Here is a 23,794-nt window from a genome sequence, read left to right as displayed (position 1 = left end):
TGGACGAATTTCAAATATGCCAATATAACATTTCTACATTGTGAATTAAAAAACAATTCATAACAATTCTACAGACCATATGCAAGTTTATTTAAATAATTTAAAACTGCACAGAGAGCTAATTTATAAGTATAAAAATAGATGGTTTAGCTACCAAATACAAGCACCACACAGAAGCGGATTACACACACACCACCAAAGTCTTTGGAAGATCAAGGCAACATTAATACCTCAAGTAATTTTATGAGAATACTTTACTTATATGACAGTCAGATGTTATTAAAACATCTCAAAATATGCAGGGCCCACCAATATTTCAGTTTCAAGTCTTCCCTTCAGTTTTCTTGTCAATATATTAATGATTCTTCTTAAATACTCTAACAATTAGTCTAGATTGACAAACGGGCTATCGAAGCCACTATCTTGCTGGCTAGACAGAGGAGCGATTACTTTCCTCGAAGGCAGCGAACACACGGCAGGTGGTAGTGTACCGCTCAGGTTTTTGAATTCTGACTTTAATATATCAGTTTCACGATGAGGTGAGTGTCCAAGAGTCACGCTGCTCTTCCCTGGCTGGGAATGCGTGGTTTCTTCTGACAGGTCTGGAGCATGGCCACTCTGACACTTCGTAGGCTGACGAATCATGTTGTTTTTCTCTGAGTCTGAAAGACAGCTGGCTGCTGAAAACTGCTTGAAATTCACAGATTCAAGGAGCGAATCCAGGGTGTCTTGCGGCCCACCATGCAAAAACGACACTTCATGACTGCTGTAGGGTGGAGTGGCAGTGTTGGAATGCCAGCCTGCAGAGTCACTCAGGTCCACTCCATCCTTTACTGGAATTTCCTTAACACCCAAACTCGGACTTTTCTCAGATGCAGCGTTTTCAGTTTCCATTAGTGGATTACATTTATATACTTTTAAACCAAGTCTTTCATTAGGACTTTGACAAGTAATGTGGGTGGATTCAGACTCAGAAAGATCAGGGGTATATCGAGATGAAGGTTTATTTCCAAAGGTTCCAAGGAAGGGGTGTGTGTTTGAGTGCTGGAGTGATTCAGAGCCAGGATCACCAAGGAGGTCTTTCTTCTTGTGCAAACCAAAGCTTCTTTCATCTTCACAAGGCACAAACTCAGGAGAAACACTCCTTGGCAAAATGTCTACATGTTTATGACTGTTATCCCTGAACTGAAAGCCCAGACGGGACTCTCTGGAACACTCGGGCTTTCCATCCCCATGCTCCGCATCCTCTAATCGCCTTTGTAGGTTACAGGCAGCCCTCCTCTTAGGAACTTGGTCGCACATACTTCTGGGGATCGTTTTTAGATTGTTTGATTTGCTTTCTGTGTGACATAGTATATTCTGATTCACATCATTTCTTTTTGATTTTTCAACTCCAGTCAGCCTCTCTGAAGTCAGAGGCAATACTCCTATGTACAAGGGAACACAAAATCAGAGGAAAGCAGAATTAGCAGAAAATTAACACTGAAAGAGAAGGGGGCAAAAACACGTTTTTATATATTTCCAAGCAATGCATATATATTTTAATCATTCTCAAATAAAAGACATCAATACTGGACATTTTAAAATCTTCTCATATATATATATATGTGTGTGTGTGTGTATATATATATGATAAAGCTGAGTAATTCTGCTATTGGAATCTATTATTATTATCCAGCTGATCTATTATTTTATGCAATAGGTGATACAGCATTTCAACAGCCAACTGCAACATTTCCAACTTGCTCTGATGTAAAGTATGGAGTTTCTGAAGAAAAAAATCTGCTGGAAGGACCCGCCCACCCCAGTTCAAGACACAGACACAACACATTCTTTCAAAGCTAAAATAGTTTCTGATTTAATTAGCTAAGACACTAAATATGATCAGAAGCAGAACTCCACAATGCATAGAATCAGAGGCATCATATGTCGGAGTTGGGTACTTTGGCCCCTAAAATCCATATAAAGGGTTTGCAACTGCTGGGAACATTAGACAGAATCCAGAAAACTTCTCATGTTATATGCCATTGCCCCGTTATAGCCAAGGTTCACATCACCATTCCAAAATTTACACAAATAATCTTTGTACTTCTATTTGAAGAATGTTTACCAATATTCAACTCAGGAATTCCCAAACAATCTTTGCTTCTCGCTTTCCAGAAGTTCAACTGAGCTTTGAGAAAGCTTCTCATTTGTAGCTTCTTGGGAAGCAGTATCTTTTATCATTTCACTTTGGTCAGTTTAATACTAACTCTCATTTACCTAACACTGTTTTTAACTCTATAATTTATCTAATACCAATCTACACTGCTTGGTGTATCACTCTCTAGCCCTGTAATTTGAATTGCTGATGACGGTCTTATCTGAAATAACATATGTCTAGAATTTTTAAAACTGTTTGAAAATTATGCTCTTTTATTACTGAGTTTAAGCAATTCATGTTTAGTGTGACTGCTGCTTCAATCTACTATTATTTTCCATTTACCTATGCTTTCCAGATGTATTTTTCCTTTAAAGATTATTAGATTGAAAACGTTTTCTTCCAAGTTTTACCCTTACTACTCTGAAAGTTATATATTCTAATTCTCTATTAGTTAGCCTTAACTATTTTTCTTTTCTCTTTTAAATTTATTTTTGGCTATGCTGGGTCTTCGGTGCTGTGTACAAGCTTTCTGTAGCTGCAGTGAGTGGGGGCTACACTCTAGTTGGGGTGTGAGGACTTCTCACTGAAGTAGCTTCTCATCGCAGAGCACAGGCTTAGGACACAAGCTTCAGCAGTTGTGACACACAGACTCTCTAGAGTGCATGGGCTTCATAGTTGTGGCACGTGGGCTCAGGGGTTGCAGCTCACAGGCTCTAGAGTATGTGCTCGGCAGTTGTGGTACATAGGCTTAGTTTCCCCATGTGTTAGCCTTAAATTTTTATACATATACTTAAACTTGTATCTTTCCAGCAAGCTCCAGAGTTATAAGTATCTGTATCTTCTTCTTGCAAATAATATAAATTTTAGCATACTGTTAGCTTCCTCTACAATATCCTCTTACATATTTCTGAGGATACTGTGTTTTTCTAACATTCTCACATCCTGTTGTTTGTTCTATTAATTCTATTTCTGTAGGTGTAGTCCTCTTGCCTGGAGAATCCCATGGACAGAGGAACCTGGTGGGCTGCAGTCCATGGGGTCGCTAAGAGTCGGACACGACTGAGCGACTTCACTTTCACTTTTCACTTTCATGCATTGGAGAAGGAAATGGCAACCCACTCCAGTGGGTTGGAGAGTCCCAGGGATGGGGGAGCCTGATGGGCTGCCATCTATGGGGTCACACAGAGTCGGACACAGCTAAAGCGACTCTGTTTTGAGGATTGCTTTTTTTTGCTATGTCTTGTTTTAAGTTTGGTTTCTTTTTTCATGGTGCTGCTTTCTATAAATATATAGTAATTCTTAGTTGAATGCATATCTTTTAGATGTCTTGAGCACAGTATCTGCCAGTTGTTTAAAGGAGTTGGAAGTGGAGTGGAAAGGAATGAGCCGCAGAGTAGAAAGACCTAATTGCTGATACTCTGGGCACAGAAGCTCTCAGTTTCTCCTTGGTGTGTGCAGCCACCTAGAGTACTGCCTTGTTCCCAGACTCTGTTTCTGTTGCTCTCACCCAGCTTAATACTGGGGTTCAGAAAGGGAAGTAAGCAGAAATAAAGAGGGTGCCCCCACCTGGTTTTGGTTGCTCTGGAATACCAATTACCCCATTGGTATCCCCTAGGCTTACTACTTTTGGAATATACTACCATCCTGTGTGGAACAGTTTCCATTTTGCTCCCACTTGTAACTGTTGTCTTCTGGGAGCTCTGAACTGAGGTTTCCATCTTTAATCTTAAAACGCCTATCTTCTTTTAGGGATTTCTCACAGCCTCTGATTTAGCAATTATAACTTTTAAAAGCTCAGTTATAATTTCTTCTTTCTCTCCTTCTATATTGTCACTTAAAATCTTTTCTATCCTTTCTAGGAATAGAAGCAGCAAAATGAAGCTGACGGGCAAGCTCAGTCTGCCTACTTGAACTGGAAACTCTACACTGTTTTTCCAGTTTAAGTAAAATATGCATATAATTTGATAAATTAGCTCTCACTCCTTATGTTCCGACTCTCCTACTAAAAACATTAAATATCTAAAAGAAAGAGAGAAAAATCTTTCAAGTTTTCACATACCTGACTGTGTAGTTTTGCTCTGGGATCTATTAGAAATAGGTGTTTCCAGCAATTTTGCCATCATAGCAAGCTTGCTAGCAGCACTGATGATCTTCTTCTCAGCCCTGTGAGGAATTCCAGAATATAAAATTAACAGAGTTTAGAGGAAGAAAATGAGTTTCCTTAGCCCCAGGATTTCTGTTTTCCTATATGCTCTGCCACCATTAAGAGAAGCACAGGCATTAAGCCTCTCTTAACCCTCTACTCATCATGTAGATACAGTTAATTCTGTGGCTAAGGAAAATGTTTACAAAATGACCACTCTCAGGACACATTGTTTAGACGGAACTTACCCTTCCTCCTTCCCATCATCCTGCAAAATCTGCTGGAGGCAAATCAAATAATATTTGCGCATCTTTCGGGCGGTTTCTTGACGTTCTCGCAATACCTCTGCTTTTACCATTTCTGCAGCTCTTTCCTTACTCTCCTGAATATAACGAAGCATATCACCTGGGGGCGGGGGGAATCCCCACAAAATGCATGTTTATTGGCAGTTTTTTCAAAATAAGAGAGGCAGACTTCAGACCAATTTTCTGGGAGATGAAGTGACTGGAGATATAGCTTAAATGTTATAGCTCTCCACCATCATTAAAATGGAATATTTCGGTCACCATTTTGGTAGACTAAAAGGAGAAGTAATCTAAAAGTCCACTTAGAAAGATGACAGAACACAAATATGGTCAGAGAATCATAGGATATCCCCTATGGAAACTGTCACATTTTTAAACACTGAGACAAGAAATTATCATTAATATGAGGCACAGAAATTTATGCATTTCAATTACATGTCAAGTTAAGACAAGAGAAAAAAGAAATATACTGAAAGGGTGAGGCAGCAAGGAAGAGAGAAGTAGACACAGAGAGAAAGGAGGCAATATAAGCTGGAGAGATTCATAGCCTTCTGTTTACTTGTGCTCTGAAAACCCATGTTTCATTATTTCCTCAATTCTTTCCATAGCACTTATGAATATCCAACTAAATATAATACTATAATCCATGAGAGGTATACAAAATGCTATTGCAGGGAGAGATTTGAGATTCACGATGCCTCCTGAAATTTGCACTTAAAAATAGTTCACAGCTTTCAAGTTTTCCTTTTATCTTTTAACTCAATGTGCTTTGATTGGGACTACCACACCGAAGAATTGATGCTTTTAAACTGTGGTATTAGAGAAGACTCTTGAGAGTCCCTTGGACAGCAAGGAGATCCAACCAGCCATCCTAAAGGAAATCAGTCCTGAATATCATTGGAAGGACTGATGCTGAAGCTCCAATACTTTGGCCACCTGATGCAAAGAACTGACTCATTAGAAAAGACCCTGATGCTGGGAAAGACTGAAGGCAGGAAGAGAAGGGGATGACAGAGGATGAGATGGTTGGATGGCTTCATCAATTCAATGGACATGAGTTTGAGTAAATTCCAGGAGTTGGTGATGGACAGGGAAGCCTGGCGTGCTGCTGTCCATGGAGTTGCAAAGAGTCAGACACGACTGAGCGACTGAACTGAACTCAACTGAACCACTAAAGATTAACATTTTGTCCTAAATCCAGGGCTATATCTTACTGGTTGAATATCACCATCCCCATTATATTAAGGAGTTTAATTCATAAAGGAATCTCATTCATTATCAGTAAGCTCTTCCTGGAAATTACACATTCTATGCAAAAATGCTAAGTGGAAGACTATTTTTCATTATTTCAAGTGGGAAAAATTTTAATGGAGTACATGTCAATACAAAATATCCAACCAATTTCTAAAATGTAATACACATAAATACACAATAAGTTGTCACATTAAGATGAAAAAGAATGCTTAAAATTTCACTTTTCAATTAATATAATTATTAACAATAAAGTTAATTTCTTTCTAGTAACATGGACTCTGTTAGACCAGCAACAACAAAGAAGCATATTCTCTATACTAAGTGGCATTTTCAAAGCATCTACAGCATGATTCTGACGATCTACCAATTATATTTGAAACTTGAGACCTCTCCCACTCATTTTGTTTAAAACGAATGCAAGCTTCAGGAGGCAAATATACATATCTCATACATAAACATTGGTATTGTTCTGAGACATATATACTATGTGATATTACAGTTAAAGACTGGGAGGTTTTCTACTAGGAAAACAAACCACGCAAATGTTCTGCAGGTTATATTACATCACCTAGTACCACAAAGGTCTTGATAAACAAATTTACATTAATGACATAATCCATTATGAAAATAATGAGAAACTGCAGAATAATTCCTAATAACATTAATTTTCTATGGTCTTTAAAAGCTTATGGAAGAAAATAATTACTCATTTAAAACTCATACGGCATTTTTGGGGGGACTAGTGATTTAAGTTGTAGGATTATGAAATTTTTAGTTTAATATTCGTGTCCAAGAAGAAAAATGCTGAAAGCAGTTCAAGATGGTGATATAGGAAATCCTGAATTCACCTCCTCCCATGGACATAGCACATCTATAGCCACATATGGAACAACTGTCTCTGAAAATGAGCTGAGAACTAGCAGAAGAGTCACCCACAGCAAAGCAAACATATCAAGGTGAGTAGCAGAGGCAGACACACAGTCTCGTCAAAACCTTCACCTTGGACATGGCATCTCACAATCAGGAAGTGTAGCACAAAAACAAAGCTTCTCCCTGAGGTGCAAGGGGCTTGAACCCACATCAGATGCCCCAACCCTTGGGACGTACACCAGAGAGATGAGCCTCCAAAACATAGGTTTACATCCAAGAGACACAAAGTGCTATAGGACACTGAGATTCCATTCTTATAGGACCCATGCAGAGACTCACTCAAGCTGGGAACCCAGTGCAAAAACAACAGCATGATACATGCCTAGACCTTATGTGAAGGAGATGCACTTGATGATCTTAAAGCATCTGTCAGAAGTGCAGAATCTGTTAGAACTCTCCTAGCATCAGAGGTGCTAGTAGGAGCCATTTTCACACTCAACTTCTACCTTTCAAGTGCTGGCCCTTACAGGCACCATTTTTGCACTCTTCCTCTGAGGTGCTACAGCCATTTGTCCCACCTCTGCATTCCCTAGTTGTCCTGACACACAAAACCCAGCAGGTGTGCACAGTCCACATAGGGGACATCCCTTGGACACCCAGTCTTGGTGACTAGAAGGCTTGTGTTTCTGGGCCCCACAGGAATGAAACAGCTGGAGAGACATTCTTGGCAATCTACAACCCCCAGGACACAGCACCTTAAACACACCCTAGTCTTTCTGTGACCACCCCTTCAAGATTGGGAGAGGTAGCTCTCCTGTTTCACATAATACATAGAATTAAACACATAGAGAGTTAAGCAAAATGAAGAAACAGAAATATGTTCCAAACAAAAGAACCAGACAAACTCAAAAAAAAAAAAAAAACTTTAATGAAATGGAGGTCAGTAACTTACCTGATAAAGAGTTCAAACTAATAGTCATAAAGATGCTCATCAATAAGAATGGATGAACACAGAGGGAACTTAACCATAAAATAAGCAGGAAGTGCAAGAAATGTTAAAGAGACTCACTTCAGATGTAAGGATATATAAAGGCTAAAGCGAAGGGATGGATCAACATTTCGTGCAAATAGAAAGCAAAAGAAAGCTGTAGTAGCTTAGTAGCTACACTTATATCAAATAAAATAGACGTTAAAACAAAGACTGTAATAAAAGACAAAGATGGACATTAGAAAATGATAAAGGGATCAACCCAACAAGAAGATATAAATAACATTCGTTAAAATTTATTCACCCAACATAGGAGCAGCAAGACATATAAAACAGTATGATCAGACCTATAAGGAGAAATCAACAGTGATACAATAATAATAGGGGGATCCAATACCCCATTTACATCAACGGGTAGCTCATCTAGACAGAAAATATATAGAGAAACATTGGAAGGAAGGAACATTGGAAGAAACAAGGAAGAAAATAAAATGAGAACAAAAATAAATTAGAGACATTAAAAAATAGAAAAATTCCATGACAAAAAATGGGCAGAAGACCTAAATAAACATTTCTCCAAAGAAGACATACAGATGGCCAACAGGCACATGCAAAGAAGTTCAACATCTCTAAGTATTAGAGAAGTGTAAATCAAAACTGCAGTGAGGGATCACATCACACCAGTGAGAAAGGCCATCATTAAAAAGTTTACAAGTAACAAAAGCTGGAGATGGTGTGGAAAAAGGAAACCCTCCTACATTGTTGATGAGAATGTAAATTGGTACAGCCACTATGAAAAACATAATGGAAGTTTCTCAAAAAGCTAAAATTAGAGTCACCATACAATCTAGCAGTACCACTTCGGGGTATATATCTAGTGAAAACTCGAATTCAAAAAGATACGTGCATCTCCAATATTCACAGCAGCATTATTTACAACAGCCAAGAAACAGAAGCAAACTACATGTCCATCGATGGATGAATGGAAAAAGAAGATGTGGTATACACATATACATACACAATGGAATACTACTCAGCCGTAGAAAACGATGAAACAGTGCCATTTGCAGCAACATGGATGAACCTAGAGATCATCATTCTAAGTGAAGAAAGAGAAAGACAAATACCATATGCTATCACTTATACGTGGAACCTAAGATATGATACAAATGAACTTATTTGCAAATCAGAAAAGGGAATTCCCTGGCAGTCCAGTGGTTGGGACTCCACACTTCCTCTTTAGGGGACATAGATTGGATCCCTGGTCACTGAACTAAGATCCACATGGTACCACCAAAAAAACTACCCAGAAACAGATTCACAGACATAGATAACAAATTTATGTCTACCAAAGGGGAAAGGAGGTGGGGGTAGGGATAAATTAGGAGTTTGTGATTAGCAGATACAGACTAATATATTAAAAAGAGATAAATAACAAAGTCCTACTGTATATCAGAAGGAACTATATTCAATATCCTATAATAAACCATAATGGAAAATAATATATATATTATATATATATAGATGAGTCCTTTTGCTGTATACCAAAAGCTAACACAATGTTGTAAATCAACTATACTTCAATAAAAAAAATTTTTTAATGAAAGAAGAGAGAGAAAAAAACAAGATTTACTTAAAAGAAAAACAACAACAACAAAAATGAGAAAAGACCCGGAAAACTAATATCCGGGTCTCTGAAAAAAGAAAACTGACAAACCTTTATCTAGACTCACTACGAAAACCCAGATGGCTTCACTAGTAAATTCTACCAACCATTCAAAGAAGATATAATATTTACCCTTCTCAAATTCTTGTTAAAAAAAACAGAGAAGGGGATATTCCCAAACACATTTTATGAAGCCAGCATTATCCTGGTGCCAAACTAAACAAGACCACCACCAAAAGAAAAAAAAAAAAGTTAGAGGCCAATATCACTGCTGAACACAGACACATACATTAAAAGGAGCATATACCATGATCAAGTGGGATTTATCCCAGGTATGCAAGGACTGTTCAACATTCACAAGTCAATCAGTGCAATATACCACACATTAACAAAATGAAGGATAAAAACCGTGTGGTTTTGGCATAAAAACAAAGAGATCAATGGAACAAAATATGGAGCCCAGAAATAAACCCACCCACACACGGTTGATTAATTTACAACAAAGGAGGCAAGAATATATGATGGGGAAAGGACAATCTCTTCAAAAAATGGTAACGGGAAAACTGGACAGCCACATGCAAAAGAATCAGAGTGTGCCACTTTCTTATAACATATACAAAATCAACTTAAAATGGATTAGGGGCTTGACTGTAAGAACAGAAAACCGTAAAACTCCTAGAAGAAAATATTAGCAGTAAACTCATTGACACTGGTCTCAGTGATTTTTTTGTTAGACCCAACTCCAAAAGCAGTGGCAACATAAGCAAAAATAAATGAGACTACATCAAACTACAATGCTTCTGCACAGCAAAGGAAACCATCAAAAAGATTAAAAGGCAACCTATTAAATAAATGAGAGAAGATATTTGCAAATTATATATCTAATAAGGAATTAACTTCCACAATATATATAAAGAACTCACACAACTCAGTATCAACAAGAAAAAAACAACCTGATTTAAAAATGGGCAGAGGAATAGATCGGTTTCCAAAGAAAACATAGAAATGACCCAATAAGTACATGCTTAACATCACTAATCATCATGGAAATGCAAGTCAAAATCACAATGAGGTATCACCTCACAGCTGTTAGAATGGCTATTATCAAAAGACCAAGATGTGTTAGTGAGCATGTGGAGGAAAAGAGAAACCCTATAAATTCATGATGGGAATGTAGATTGGTATAGCCACTATGGAGGTTCCTCAAACATACTCAAACAGTAAGTATGGAGGTTCCTCAAAAAATGAAAAATAGTACTACTATATAATCCAGCAATTTCACTTCTGGATATCTATCAAAAGAAAGTGAAAACACTAATTCAGAAAGATCCATGTGTGCCAATGTTCACTGCAGCATTACGCACAACAGCCAAGCTATCCAAACAACCTAAGCATCCATCAGTGGACGAATGGATAAAGAAGATGTGGTATATACAAACAATGATACTACTCAGCCATAAAAACCAACAAAGTCTTGCCATTTGTGACAACCTGGGTGGATCCTGAGGGCATTATGCTAAGTGAACTGCAGAGAAAGATAAATACTGTATGATTTCATTTATATGTGGAATCTTAAAAAACAAAGCAAATGAATGGAGAACAGACTAGTGGTTGCCAGAGGGGAGAGGGTTGAACAGTGGGCAAAATGGGGAAGAGGGTCGGTAAGTACAAAGTCGTGAGGGTGAGGAAGTACAGCGCAGGCGACTGTGGTGAAGAATACCTTACAGCAGTCCCCCTCCTATCCCTGGGGAGTACATCCCAAGACCCCTAATGGATGCTTGAAACCACGTACTGAACCCTATATATACTACATTTTTTCTGCTACATACATTGCCTTCTTAACATTTAATTTATAAATTAGGCACAGTGAGAGATTAACAGCAGTAATTAGTAAGACAGCAATTTTAACAATTTAATAAAATTATGTAAATGTGATCTCTAACTATCTTATTGTGCATATTTAATGTCTTTTTCATTTTAACTAAGCCCTTATCATCCACTGTATCTTTAACTTTTTCAGTGTGAGGTGTGACAGCAAGACTATCATGAATTGTTTTCTTTCTTCACCATTTCATGGGTAGAAGATCTGTCCTTACTGTAGATCTCAGCAACCTCAGCATATGATTTTTTCTTTCCTTATTAAGTCAAGAACTTTTACCTTTTTACTTAAAGGAAGCACTTTCCAGCTTTTCTTTGGCATATATGAATTGCTAACATCCCTATTCTTGCACTTTGCAGCCTTTATTAGGTAAAAGAAGGGTTATGAACACAACCACTACGATATAGTGATAGTGGGTCCAATAACCAAGGTGGGTACTAAGTGACCAACAGGCAGAATATGCTGGACAGAGGGGTGATTCACTTCTAGAGGCAGACACAGCGTGGTGGCTGGGATTTCATCATGCTACTCAAAATGGCCTGCAATTTAAAACTTACTATTTATGCAGTTTTCCACTTCATGGTTTTGGACTACAGTAGACCACAGATAACTGAAACCATGAAAGTAAAGTCACAGATACGAGGGGACTATTGTATATTTTGTAACTTTGTACGGTGATGGGGAAACTAGACTTGTTGTGGTTATCACTTCACAGCATAAACAAACACCGAATCAATTATGTTACAGGCCTGAAACTAGCATAGTGATATACGTCAATTATACTTTAAAATATATATACACATACATTTTAGTACCAAAAAAAACCCCAGGATAATTAACAATATAAAAATACCTCTATCCTTGTGCCACTTCCAAAATTTTGGTGGCAAACCCCAAATTTACTTGGGTAAAATCACCTATTATGGCATAATTTAGAAAAGCTATCAATGATCTCTTCTAAAAACAGGTAATATCTCAGATTAACATAGTTCAGAAAATTTCCCCAAATTACTACTATTAGTTACAAAAAAAGACCCAAATCACCTTAAAACCTTAGGGATCTCTTTAGAGACTTACGCTTAATCTTTTTTACAGCTTTAATGTATTGCCCACGAAGTTCTTCCAAGGCCACCTCATTGCACGGCAGGCAGGCATTTTCAATAGCTCCTTCTGACAGTGACCTAAAAAAATACAGAGATTAAGTGAAAAATGTAATTTGAAAAATATGTATATATAATTTTTAAATATATATATATAAATATATATTCTAATAAAACAAGCTAAGGTGTGCTAAAAAATTCACATTTGAGGATCTCTTAAGTATTTAGGAGAGGCAAACAAGTGTTATGGTTACTTATATCACAATAAACCCACATGATGAAAACCTATGTAGTTACTGAAGGGCACATTATAAAAGTATATCTAATGACATGGGGGAAGAGTTTATCTTACAATACTAATAAAAGGCCACAAAGTAGCTTATATAATAATCTCAATTTTTAAAACATGTGCACATGTTGTGTTTGTGTGAAAGTGAAAGTCACTCAGTCATGTCTCTTTATGACCCCTTGGATATACAGTCCATGGAATTCTCCAGGCCAGCATACTGGAGTAGGTAGCCATTCCCTTCTCCCAGAGATCTCCCCAACCAGGGATCAAGGCCAGGTCTCCCATATTGCAGGCAGATTCTTTATCAGCTGAGCCACCAGAGAAGCCCAAGAATACTGGAGTGGGTAACCTCTCCCTCCTCCAGCAGATCTTCCCAACCCAAAGACTTTAAATAAAGAGTATCTTCTGGGAATAGGATTCTAAAAGATCTTTTTTTTTTTTTCATAATTTTTGCTTATGCAACAATAACAGTAATTGACATTCTTGGTATGATAATATTGATAGGACTGTTATTTTTTTTTAAAAGTAAAGATACTCAGAAATAAACAGTTTCTTTGAAATAATAAAAGTCTACCTTGGTGGTAGTGTTTTACAAAGTGTTCTCAGTTCTTCTAATTTATTCTTCATGTCATTGTTTTCTTCTATTAATTCTTCAACGACTTTAGTATTCTCTTCTAAAAAAGAAAGTTTATAGTATATTGGTCAATCTCTTTTTCTCTGTCTTTCCCTTAAATTACCAGTACAAATGTTCATAGAAGAGACTGCCAAATTTCCATTTGTTCCCTGAGTCATTTGTTCCCTGATAAACCCAAATCTGACCACTCACTGGTTCTATATTCTCAGCACTTTAAATCTGTATTCCATTTTCAACTTATTTGGGGTTACAGACTGTCTTGGAATAAATCTCCAATTGCCTTACATGCATGTGGTTTGCTTTCCAGTTAGATGGAAGGCTTTATTTAGCAATACAGGTTTCCTAATTCCATGTCCCTCATGGATCCTGGTATGCAGGCTATGCTCATATAAATTGATCATTGAACAAGCACCTCAATACAAAATTAAGAGAAAAAAGTTAAGCTCAAGTAGGTGCCATTTTCAAAAATAACATAAGATCTTCAACTCTTTGAACTTTTAAAAACAAGATGAGGAGACTGATGGAGTCCATGTGGCCCAGAGGACAAAGCATAAATTTCAGAGTCAGAGAGACACAAGTTTAAGGCCTTCTTACCCACTGGATGAGCTTAGGCAAATTACTGGATCTTTCTGAAACTGAGTTTTTTCATGTGTAAAATGGGGATAGTGTTACCGACCTTGAAGATTATAATGGAAATAAAACAGTAAATGCACAGCACCTTATACAAGGTCTGGCAATAACAATGTTTAATAAACATGGACATGGCACCCCTTGTTTCTTACTACACCAGCCTTTCAACACACCCTACAAGCTGGGGAGTGAGTCATTCTGTTCTCCCTGTGATGGATACAGCTTGTATATTTCTAAACCACTCACTCTTACTCCATCACTTTTCAATAAATGCTACCATGACAGTGGAAAAAGGAATTTAAGAAACAATAAAGCAACCAAAATAGCAAAAGTGTTATCAACTAGCAGATTTACATTAAGACAAACACTGAAATTATCAAATGGCTTAAATCCAGACCCTGATCTCTTTTATTAGCTTGCTGTTTTGAGCCAACTACCAACTTTCTTGGATTATTTCTAAGTCCACAAATTACAGAAGTTATCAGCCTCAAAAAGCACTATGTAAAATAACTACTGTATAATCACAATGTACAGTGCTAAATATTATCTGTAAATAACCACAAACTACTACCCTTATCATTTTATTATATAAAACAAATTTCTTGATTTTCATCAAATTTTACAACAGCATCCTCCACAGGAGGAGAAATTTACCTCCATAGTTGGACAAATTTACTTGCTCTCCAGCCTCTGTTAAAGACCTAAGCAATCACCAAGGGAACTACAGTTGTTAAAATTTTTATCTCAAAATTGCTGAAACACTTACTCAGCCTTAAAGCAATTATAATCTATCTTTAACAGACTTAGGAAGCAGTAATGGGAGTAGGTGGCTTCTCTTGGGCAAAAATATTTACCGAGTGTGCTATGATGCCAGGTACTGTGCTAAGGCTGGGACAGGATTTAATCCTTGTCACCATCACACTCCAAAGGAGAATACAGACATTAAATAATCGCAAGAATGACAAATGTTACAAAAACTCATAGGAGCAGTGGGAAATGTCTAACAGAAGAAACTAGCCAAGTCTGAGGTGCTTAGGAAAGCCTCTATAGGGAAATCATGTCCCAGGGGGTTGACGAGTTAGCCAGGCATTGTGACCAAGATGGGGAGACAGATGTTGTTGGTAAAGGAGGAGGTGCACAAAGGCCCAGAGTCAGGGAAAGCCCTGCCACAGCTCTGTGAGAGAATAAGAGGGCTTGGCAGGAGATGAGCCTGAAAGGCTGGCAGAAGTGGGATCAGGAAGGGCTTCTTAAATTATGTCAAATTGTGTTTTACACCGAGGGCCAGCCAAGCCACTGAGGCACTTTAAACAACAGAGTGTCACAGTCATATTTACTTTTCTAAAAGGCCGCTCAAGCTTCCTGATGGAGAATGGACTGGAGGGGCAAGACTGGAAGCAGAAAGAGATGACTGTTGTCCAAGCAAGTGGACATTCACAGAGGTGAATGGAGGAAAAAAGTGAACCTACTCGCCTGGGTCTGGATGAAACACTGTTTGAGACCCTTGCATTCAGTCCTTCCTTCATTCAAGCATTTATTACTGTCTTGTATATAATGGGTACCAGACTATAAGGATAAATGAGATAATATCTCAACAAATCTATAGGTTAAAAAGATGTTGGGCAAGTAATCAAAAAGTGAGATACAGAATGTTAACAGAGGAGACAAATATCCTGAGGCCACAGAGAAGCAGCCCATCTAGCCCACACTGGTAAAAATCAAGGCTCTGCAGACAAGATATCTTCTCAACTGAATTCTAAAGACTGGGCAAGAGTAGAGCCAAAACAAGAATGAGAGGGGAAAGCATAGGACAGAATGATAATATTGTAAAAGAAAATTCCTGACCAGCTCGGGCATCTGAAATATTTCAAAGGTAAGGAATATAGAGCACAGGGTGTAAGTCAACACCCTGTGAAAGGAAAGAGGGAGCAGCCTTGTGAGCCCAATAGCTCCCTTCTTCAAGAGGGCAATAGGAAAAGGCAGAAGACAGGCCTTTTGGGCAACTCCCCAACAGCACTGTGAAGAACGGAAGAGAGGAGGCCACATCAGACCCAGACGCCTTGGTTCGTGTCTCTTCCTTCTGCCTGGGATGCCATTCTCTTTGGCAAACGCATTCATCTTTCAAGGCTCAGTCAAGCCTTCCTTAACTTTAATAGGAGGAAGAATCAACTAGCATCATTTCTTCCTAGTTTACATGAACGTACTGCCAGCTACCCAGAGGTGCAATTTTTCATGAATGTTTTCAGTTCTGCTCCTTTAATGATAAGCTTTCTGAAGCAGGAGAACAGTCCTGTACATCTCCATCAGAAGTGGAATTTTGTCTGATGTCTTCACTGCCATACCCTCAGTGCCTAGAACACTGCTTGACACACATCAAGTACTCAAAAGCTATTCAATCAAAAAAAGGACTAAGTTCAGTAATAATTATTTGCCTAATAAAAATAAGATCCAAATTAGTTTATAGTAATTCCCAAAGATAATCAGTGCTTCCATTAACTAAAATGTCACACTTGGACATTCCAACCAGGATCAAGGAGATTTACACTTGTAGCAGTGTTACTTCAAATGCTAACCTCCGATTTTTTCCACTACAGCTTTGTGCTTCCTTTCTAAATGCTGAAGATGCCTACAGCATTTCTCCAGTTTTCTTTTCAGATCTTGACATTCCTGCTTTGCATTTTGAAGTTCTTGGAAGCAGTCTCCACAGCATGAATCTTTAATTTCAAGGATCTTTTTCTTATCTGCAAAAATTAAATGATAGCACATTTTTATATCAATTTAGACTATGAGAAGGAAGGAAACCAGATGACATGACTAAAGGCTATAGTGTAACTGAAAAAAGTATGATGCTTAAGAAAAAGAGACTTGAATTTAAATCCTGTTTTCACTATTTACCAGCTGCTGCATTACTTAACCTCTGAGACTCAGTTTCCTAATATGGAAAATTGAATAATATAATCTATTTTAAAAACTGCTCTGAAACACAATGCTCAGATCTTAGTATCGAATACAATTGTCCACTAAAAGGAACCAGGGTTCTTCAAGAAATGGCTGACTCCAGTACTGAGACAGGGTACATTCAAGATGAGACTAGAATATTTTGCTAGGAGAAGGACATTTTTATGGTCTTGAAAGTATCTCCCCACAGATTCCTTATTAGTTGTGAGGTGTGAGGGAGGAAAAAACACAGTAATTATACAGTGAAGAAACTGGACAACGAGAAATATGAACATCACACATCTCCAGGTGTGGTATCACACCACCTGTGCAGTGGTCCATCTAAGAAAACGCAATCAAGGACAAATCATGAAGAAACACCAGACAAACTCAAAATGAGGAAAGTTCTATTAAAAGCCAGGGGTTGACAGGTGTTTGGGAGAGTGAAGAATATAGCTCTCAAAAATATCAATGTCATAAAAGGCAAAGAGAGGCCATAGAAATACCCTAAATTAGAAGAGATTAACGAGACATGACATCTAAATATAATACATGACCCCGGACAGACTGCAGTACCGTAAGGGGAAAAAATGCTATAAAGAATTTATTAGATCAATTGACAAAATTAGAATACAAAGAGCAGATTGATAAAACTATATAACACATATTTTCATCTAATGTTAAATTTACTATACTGAAGTATATAAGAAAAATCCCTATTTTGGGAAAATACACACTGAAGTATTTGGGGGTAAAAGGGCATAAAGTATATAGTGACAGTGAAAGTGAAGTCGCTCAGTTGTATCCGACTTTTTGCAACCCGTGGACTGTAGCCTAACAGGCTCCTCCATCCATGGGATTTTCCAGGCAAGAATACTGGAGTGGGTTGCCATTTCCTTCTCTAGGAGATCTTCCCAACACAGGGATTGAACCTGGGTCTCCCACATTGTAGGCAGATGCTTTACCATCTGAGCCAACAGGGAAGTCCTAAAATGTATATGACCTATCCTCAAATGGTTCGGAAAGAAACGAAATGCTCACAGACATGTACACACGGAGGAACACAAATGGGGTAACATGTTATCACTAAGTATATCTAGGTTAAGGGTATATAAGCAATTTTTGCAACTATTTTTATTTTTGCAACTTTTCTGTAAGATTTGACATTATCTTCAAATTTAAAAAAAAGATATAAAACTGTCAGGAGGTATAAACATTGTACAAATATTGTCTGGCACAGAACCTGGCATAGAGCAAATATACAATAAGGAATAGCTTTGGCTACTAGTAACACACAAAGTTAATAAAATATAAGTAATATACAAAAATGATAGAGATTGTTACTATTAATATAACTGATATAATAAAGTAGGAATACAAACTGGCACAGGCTCAGAGGCCAGTATCTAAAATGTTGATGTAAAAACATTGGTCCAGCAAAATTATTCTTAGCTCTCTTCTTACTTTTCAGTTTCTTTCAAATGGTATCATTTATGTTTACAAACATCAAAGGATTAATGAAACATCACCATACCTGGCACTTACACACGTCATTGAAGGTACTGTTTTGTAAAACTGGAAACCAGGCCAAACGCCCATTGACAAGAAAATAGATAACTGATACTATATTCATACAACAGAATACTATACAACAATGAAAATGAATGAACCAGAGCCATATACATTAACAAAGACAAATTTTAGAAGCTCAATATTAACTGGGGAAAAAACAAGTTACAAAGACTAAAACAAGTATTAAACCATTTTTATAATGTTAAAAGACAAAGCAATAGCTTTTTGAGGATACTTACATTTGGTCAAAACATAAAGAAAAGTCAGGAAAAAAAATTTTTTTTTTAATGTCAGAATATTTATTACCTCAGTTGGTGGGAAAGTTACAGGGATGCAATGATGATGAAGCACAGGCATCTTCAACAGTACTGGTGATGCTCTACCTCCTAAGTCAAATAGTGGGTTCCTGGTTGTTGGGCTGATAACTTACATGTGCGTTACATGTACTTTTTGCATGTATCAATTATTTCACAATTAATATTTAAATTAGTTTTTAAAATGATAAAATATTAAGAGACTATAACCACACTACTAATAGTGGTGAGGGGCTTGATCACATAGTAAATGCTTTGGATTATTCAACCCTTTCTGATGTTAATGGGTTTGTTTTTAGGGGAAAAAAAGATTAAAGAAAGAATGTAAATCCTTCTATAGTCTGATTTGTCCTAAGTCAAAACTGATTTCTTTCATATTGACTGGACCTCCCAAAGCCAAATGATATCCAAAACTCATTTCTATGCATTTCACAAATTAGGAAGTAACTTTCAAGTTATTCTAAATATAACAACAGACATAAAATGACATTGAAAAGTAGGAAACAAAAAACAGATTAGGATAGTATTACCCTAATTGTTGAATTAGTATTTTCTTAATTGGCAAAAAGATATTCACAACCATCTGGAACCTAGAGGTAAGGGAAGAGGGTCTCTGGTCAGGCGATGAGAGAAGTAACCATCAGCTGAGTCTCAGAAAGGGTAGATGTTCTCTAGGACTCTGGTAGTACGCCTACTGAATTTGAGAGCGTGCAAACTAAGGTTATTCACTTCGTACCTGATTTCCTCTGGCAAGCCTTAGTTCTTTTCCAGGTTACAATGGAGACAGCAGACAAGAAACAGAAAAAGTATGTATAGTTTATAGGTGGAGGGAGGGAGCAGGCCACAAGGGATGGATGTCCTAAGAGAACTGGAACTTACAAGGAGTAATCCCAGTAAATGGACAGTATATGCCCAGATTCCCCAGTGAGCTCTGAATACCTCAAGGGGCTGCAGCACAGTGCAATTCTTTTCAAACTAACAACTCTAAGTCACTAAGTTAAATTATTAATTGATCAGATATTCAAGGAACACAAACTATGTGCCATTCACTATGTGCCAGGTGGTAGAGAGGGAGAGATTAAAAACACTGCCTCCCGCCTGAAGAAAACCCCAAATACATCAGGAAACACTTAGTACACTTCAGAAAGATTTCTATTGAAAATAGCTGAAATAAGCTTCAGTAACCTGAATAGAAAAGTCTCAGTGATTAGGCAATTCTCTTATGTGTAACCTCTGCAAAGCCAGGGAATGAAAACATGACCGCTCTACTAAAATTTTCATTATTACCTTTATAATGAGTCACTCATGAATGGAGAGAAGACCATGAAAAGAGAAGAAATACGAGGGCCCACAGCAACCCTGTCTTCTAATGTAAAATGAACCTAGGGAGAGGATGCACATAAAGTGGCAGTCATATCACCCATTTGTTCATTCATGAAAACTGTGCACATCTTTGATTTCCTTTTATCCTCAAAGCAACCCTCGGGAACTGGAATTATAGATACTGCAAAGATGAGTAGGAACAGAATCCCATTACCAGCTTCTGCTTCTTGTACGGCCGCCAAAGGCAGAGCATGGTGTCCAGACGTAGGCGCAGGAAGCATCGCCTGGACTCCAGGGTCTCCTCTGCCCATGGCAGGATCCTTAGAGATCTTGGTCATATTTCTCTGAAACAGATTATCTTCATAGTTAATGCCTATTAAAACTCTAATTAAAATGCTAATATTAAAAATATAAAAAGAAAACACAGCCTTAAAAAAATCTGGCCTAAACTATCAACATTTTTCTTAGGGTTTTACGTGAATACTGTCATTACTATCAGCTCGACTCCTATGATTGTAAGTCCCAAATGAGCCTGTTATCCAACAGAGGACTGGTAGACTAGCTATGGGACAGATGGAGATATTGCTTGCACTTTTAAGATATTTTAACAGTTTATGTGATCATCCCACAGGACTGACATGAGCAATTAGAATTGTTCTTGAAAATCCAAAACATTTTCACTACAACAGGGGGCAAATTCATTAGAAATTTACAATACTAAGCTTATGCCTTCTGTGAATTGAAAGTAACAACAATAAAAATTTTTGAAACTTACATAGTATGCTATGTATCTAAATACTTTGTCATTTGTTGATAAGGAAAGACAGTTCAATTCTAAAGTTAAGGAGAGAAACTGAGGCTCACCTAAGTGAAAATCTTGTATAAGACCATTTCCTCACTAGTATTTATTGAACACTTTCTGCATTCTAGTTTCTGTTCTGGCAACACAGCTACTAACTCATTAATGGTGGGACATTTTTTTAAGGCAATATATTTTCTGATTTTGGACAACCAGTGAACCCCAAACAGACCAGATGACCTTGAGAAAGCTGTCTTGTTTAATTACTTACAATACTTTATATACGCTTTAATTGTGGAAGCCTTGATTTTGAATCACTGTCAGGAAAGCTACCCATGCAGCCCAACAGAAGCAGAGGTCAATAGGTACAAAGACTGCAAACTCTAGGCAATCAAGACGCTATAAGGTTGAGGCCAAAGGAGTAATAAAAAATGATCCCACAGGCAGCTAATGTTTCCAATTTCTGCTCAGAACTGGAGAAGAGCCAAGATGGCAAAAAAAGGAGCAATCTTTTTGTCTTAGTTTTAACTTGACATTGGTGGTAAGACCATATGTTCTTAAATTTGTTTAAAAATTGTGTTCCAATTGCTATTTCTCTTTTCTTTATGTCTCTTTTCTTTAGCCATTATGAACTGCTGTATTAATATACTTAGTATATAAATATAAATAATGTTTGATAAGGCATTCATTTTATTGGAAACTGTATTTTTAATTCATTGCAACTTCACCATTTAAAATCTTGATAATCTAAATTGTTCTCACCAAGAAAAAAGTACAGTAAGTAGGTGAGGTGATGGATATGTTAATTAACTAAATGGTGGAATCCACCCAGGGATCAAACCCAAATCTCTTGCGTCTCTTACATTGGCAGGCAGATGCTTTACCACTGTGCTACCTGGGAAGACCCTTTCACAATGTATATGTATAGCAAATCACCATGATATATACTTTAAACATCTTACAATTTTATTTGTCAATTATAGCTGAATAAAGCTGAAAAAAACCTTTTTTTAAATTAAATCTTGACATTTAAGTAATTTTAATGAGGAACTGTTTTATATATATGGATAACCTTTTTCCAGTCTTAAGTTTCATGAGAAGTTCAAGAAACCACAAATTTAATTAATTATAAATCACAGTTCTTCACATTTACGGCACTTACATTGCAAATTTATAATCACTGCTTTTTAATCATTGCTTTATCTCAAGGTCCTGAGCAGAGTTGGCTCTAAGATAGCAGAAGGCTAAATGCTACTCTTCTGTGACAAATTTCTGGAACAAATGCCAAATAAGGCATTTCAGAGTCACCCTTTTCCCGAGAATGGAATCTGATCCCACTCAGCATAAGCTGCAAAAGTCTAAGTTTTGAGCCAAATTATGTGAATCTGTCTCCATATATGCGTAAGACACACAAAGTCACACAGAGGGTCTTATCCTGCTTGCACAGCTCTGTGTGCTCAGTCGCTCAGTCGTGTCTGACTCTTTGTGACCCCATGGACTGTGCAGCACGCCAGACGCCTCTGTCCATGGAATTTTCCAGGCAAAAATACTGGAGAGGGTTGTCATTTCCTTCTCCAAGGGATCTTCCTGATCCAGGGATCAAACCCACATCTCTTGTGTCTTCTGCATTGGCAGGCAGATTCTTTACTGCTGTGCCAGCTGGGAAGCCTGTATAACTATATACCCTATAAAAAGACCCCAGGGTTGATTATATGTTAATATTAGGAGAATGGTGTTGTGAGTTTCTTGACTTTAACAGCAGACAAAAGTTTGCTTCGGCAAAGTAAACTTGAAAGCATGTAACATAATCTGCCCATCACTTCTTACCCTTTAAGTTGCCATAAATAGTTTTTCTTAATTATATACTTTCTAAAAAATTCTCAATAAAGTATTTTAAGCAGTATTCATGGGAATTGGTCTTGCCCAGGGAATTTTACACTAAAAGTAACTATTAGGCAGTAACATCTTGTGAAATCAAGAATAAAAATATCAACTGGGTTGAATTGGGATGGGGTAGACTGATCTTTCCGGTTCCTTTGGCTCCACAATTCTGTATTATTTCAAATACAAGATGCAGAAAGACCAAGCTGTGTCATTTGTATCGTACCAAAGTCCAAGGAATCAGACCAGGGATTTGTATTTATTTTTCAGATGAGCAACTATAATTTATGACTACCCAAGGTAATAAACTAGGTATCACTAAGCATGGGTTTAGAACTCAGATTTTCTTTTTCGTAGCCTGTAATTCTTTTCAGTAGGTATTAATACCAAATGCTCAATCCTGGCCTTGAAAATCTTTAATCACAATATTTTAATGAATCTTAATTCGTGTTTCAACTTTTCTATCAGAAAAAACTTACAATATTGGCATTTTTTTCTACCTCAAATACCATATGTTAATATTGGCTGCTCACAATGGCTAGAATACCATTCTGGAATTTTCATGTATATCTAATGTCTTTATTGATAAGGCAGCAAGACTTAGGTTTTATTAGATTTTCCACACAAACTAAAAGCTGGTGTCAGAGAATACTTATACAATGAAAAGAATACAACTAATCCATTCTACATGCACATACAAAGTAGAGCAACAAAACTCTGCCTCAGAGTTTTGTGTGATTAAACCATACCTCTACTTGTTTATTTCTATAACAATATTCTTTGGACTCAGTGTTTTTTTGCCTGCCTGAGATATAAATTCAAGGGTAAGCAATAGGCTTTCAAACTCTTTAGAAGTTCTAGTTTAATATGATGCATGTTTCTTAAAGTTGTCATGCCCCTCAAAAATAGGAATGAAAGTTATTCCACTTCTGAAATCTGAGGTCCTTACAAAGAACAGCATGGGTTTTGTTTTTTTAGGAAAAAAAGATATCTAGAAGATAAAAGCTCTGCTCATATTTGTGGCACTATGAAGGAGCAAAGTTTTGGGGGCAAAAAAAGATATATATATA

At 37.2% G+C, this 23,794-nt stretch overlaps 1 protein-coding gene across 1 annotated transcript in view; it reads right to left on the bottom strand.

Annotated features, from left to right (window-relative positions):
* Positions 1-384: 384 nt before the first annotated feature.
* CEP152 (centrosomal protein 152) overlaps positions 385-23,794 on the bottom strand; it is a 102,062-nt gene continuing 78,652 nt past the window's right edge. Inside the window, exons 22-28 of the mRNA XM_052647071.1 lie at positions 20,259-20,388; positions 16,472-16,639; positions 13,212-13,311; positions 12,326-12,429; positions 4,535-4,691; positions 4,203-4,306; positions 385-1,427 (exon numbers count right to left, since the gene is read on the bottom strand). Of these exons, the coding sequence (XP_052503031.1) occupies positions 385-1,427; positions 4,203-4,306; positions 4,535-4,691; positions 12,326-12,429; positions 13,212-13,311; positions 16,472-16,639; positions 20,259-20,388 (1,806 nt within the window). The remainder of the gene's footprint in view (positions 1,428-4,202; positions 4,307-4,534; positions 4,692-12,325; positions 12,430-13,211; positions 13,312-16,471; positions 16,640-20,258; positions 20,389-23,794) is intronic.

This window comes from Budorcas taxicolor, chromosome 10, assembly GCF_023091745.1.
Source record: "Budorcas taxicolor isolate Tak-1 chromosome 10, Takin1.1, whole genome shotgun sequence".
Classification (NCBI taxonomy): Eukaryota; Metazoa; Chordata; class Mammalia; order Artiodactyla; family Bovidae; genus Budorcas; species Budorcas taxicolor.
Note: the sequence above shows the minus strand (reverse complement) of the source record. Positions and strands in the feature narration are given on the sequence as shown.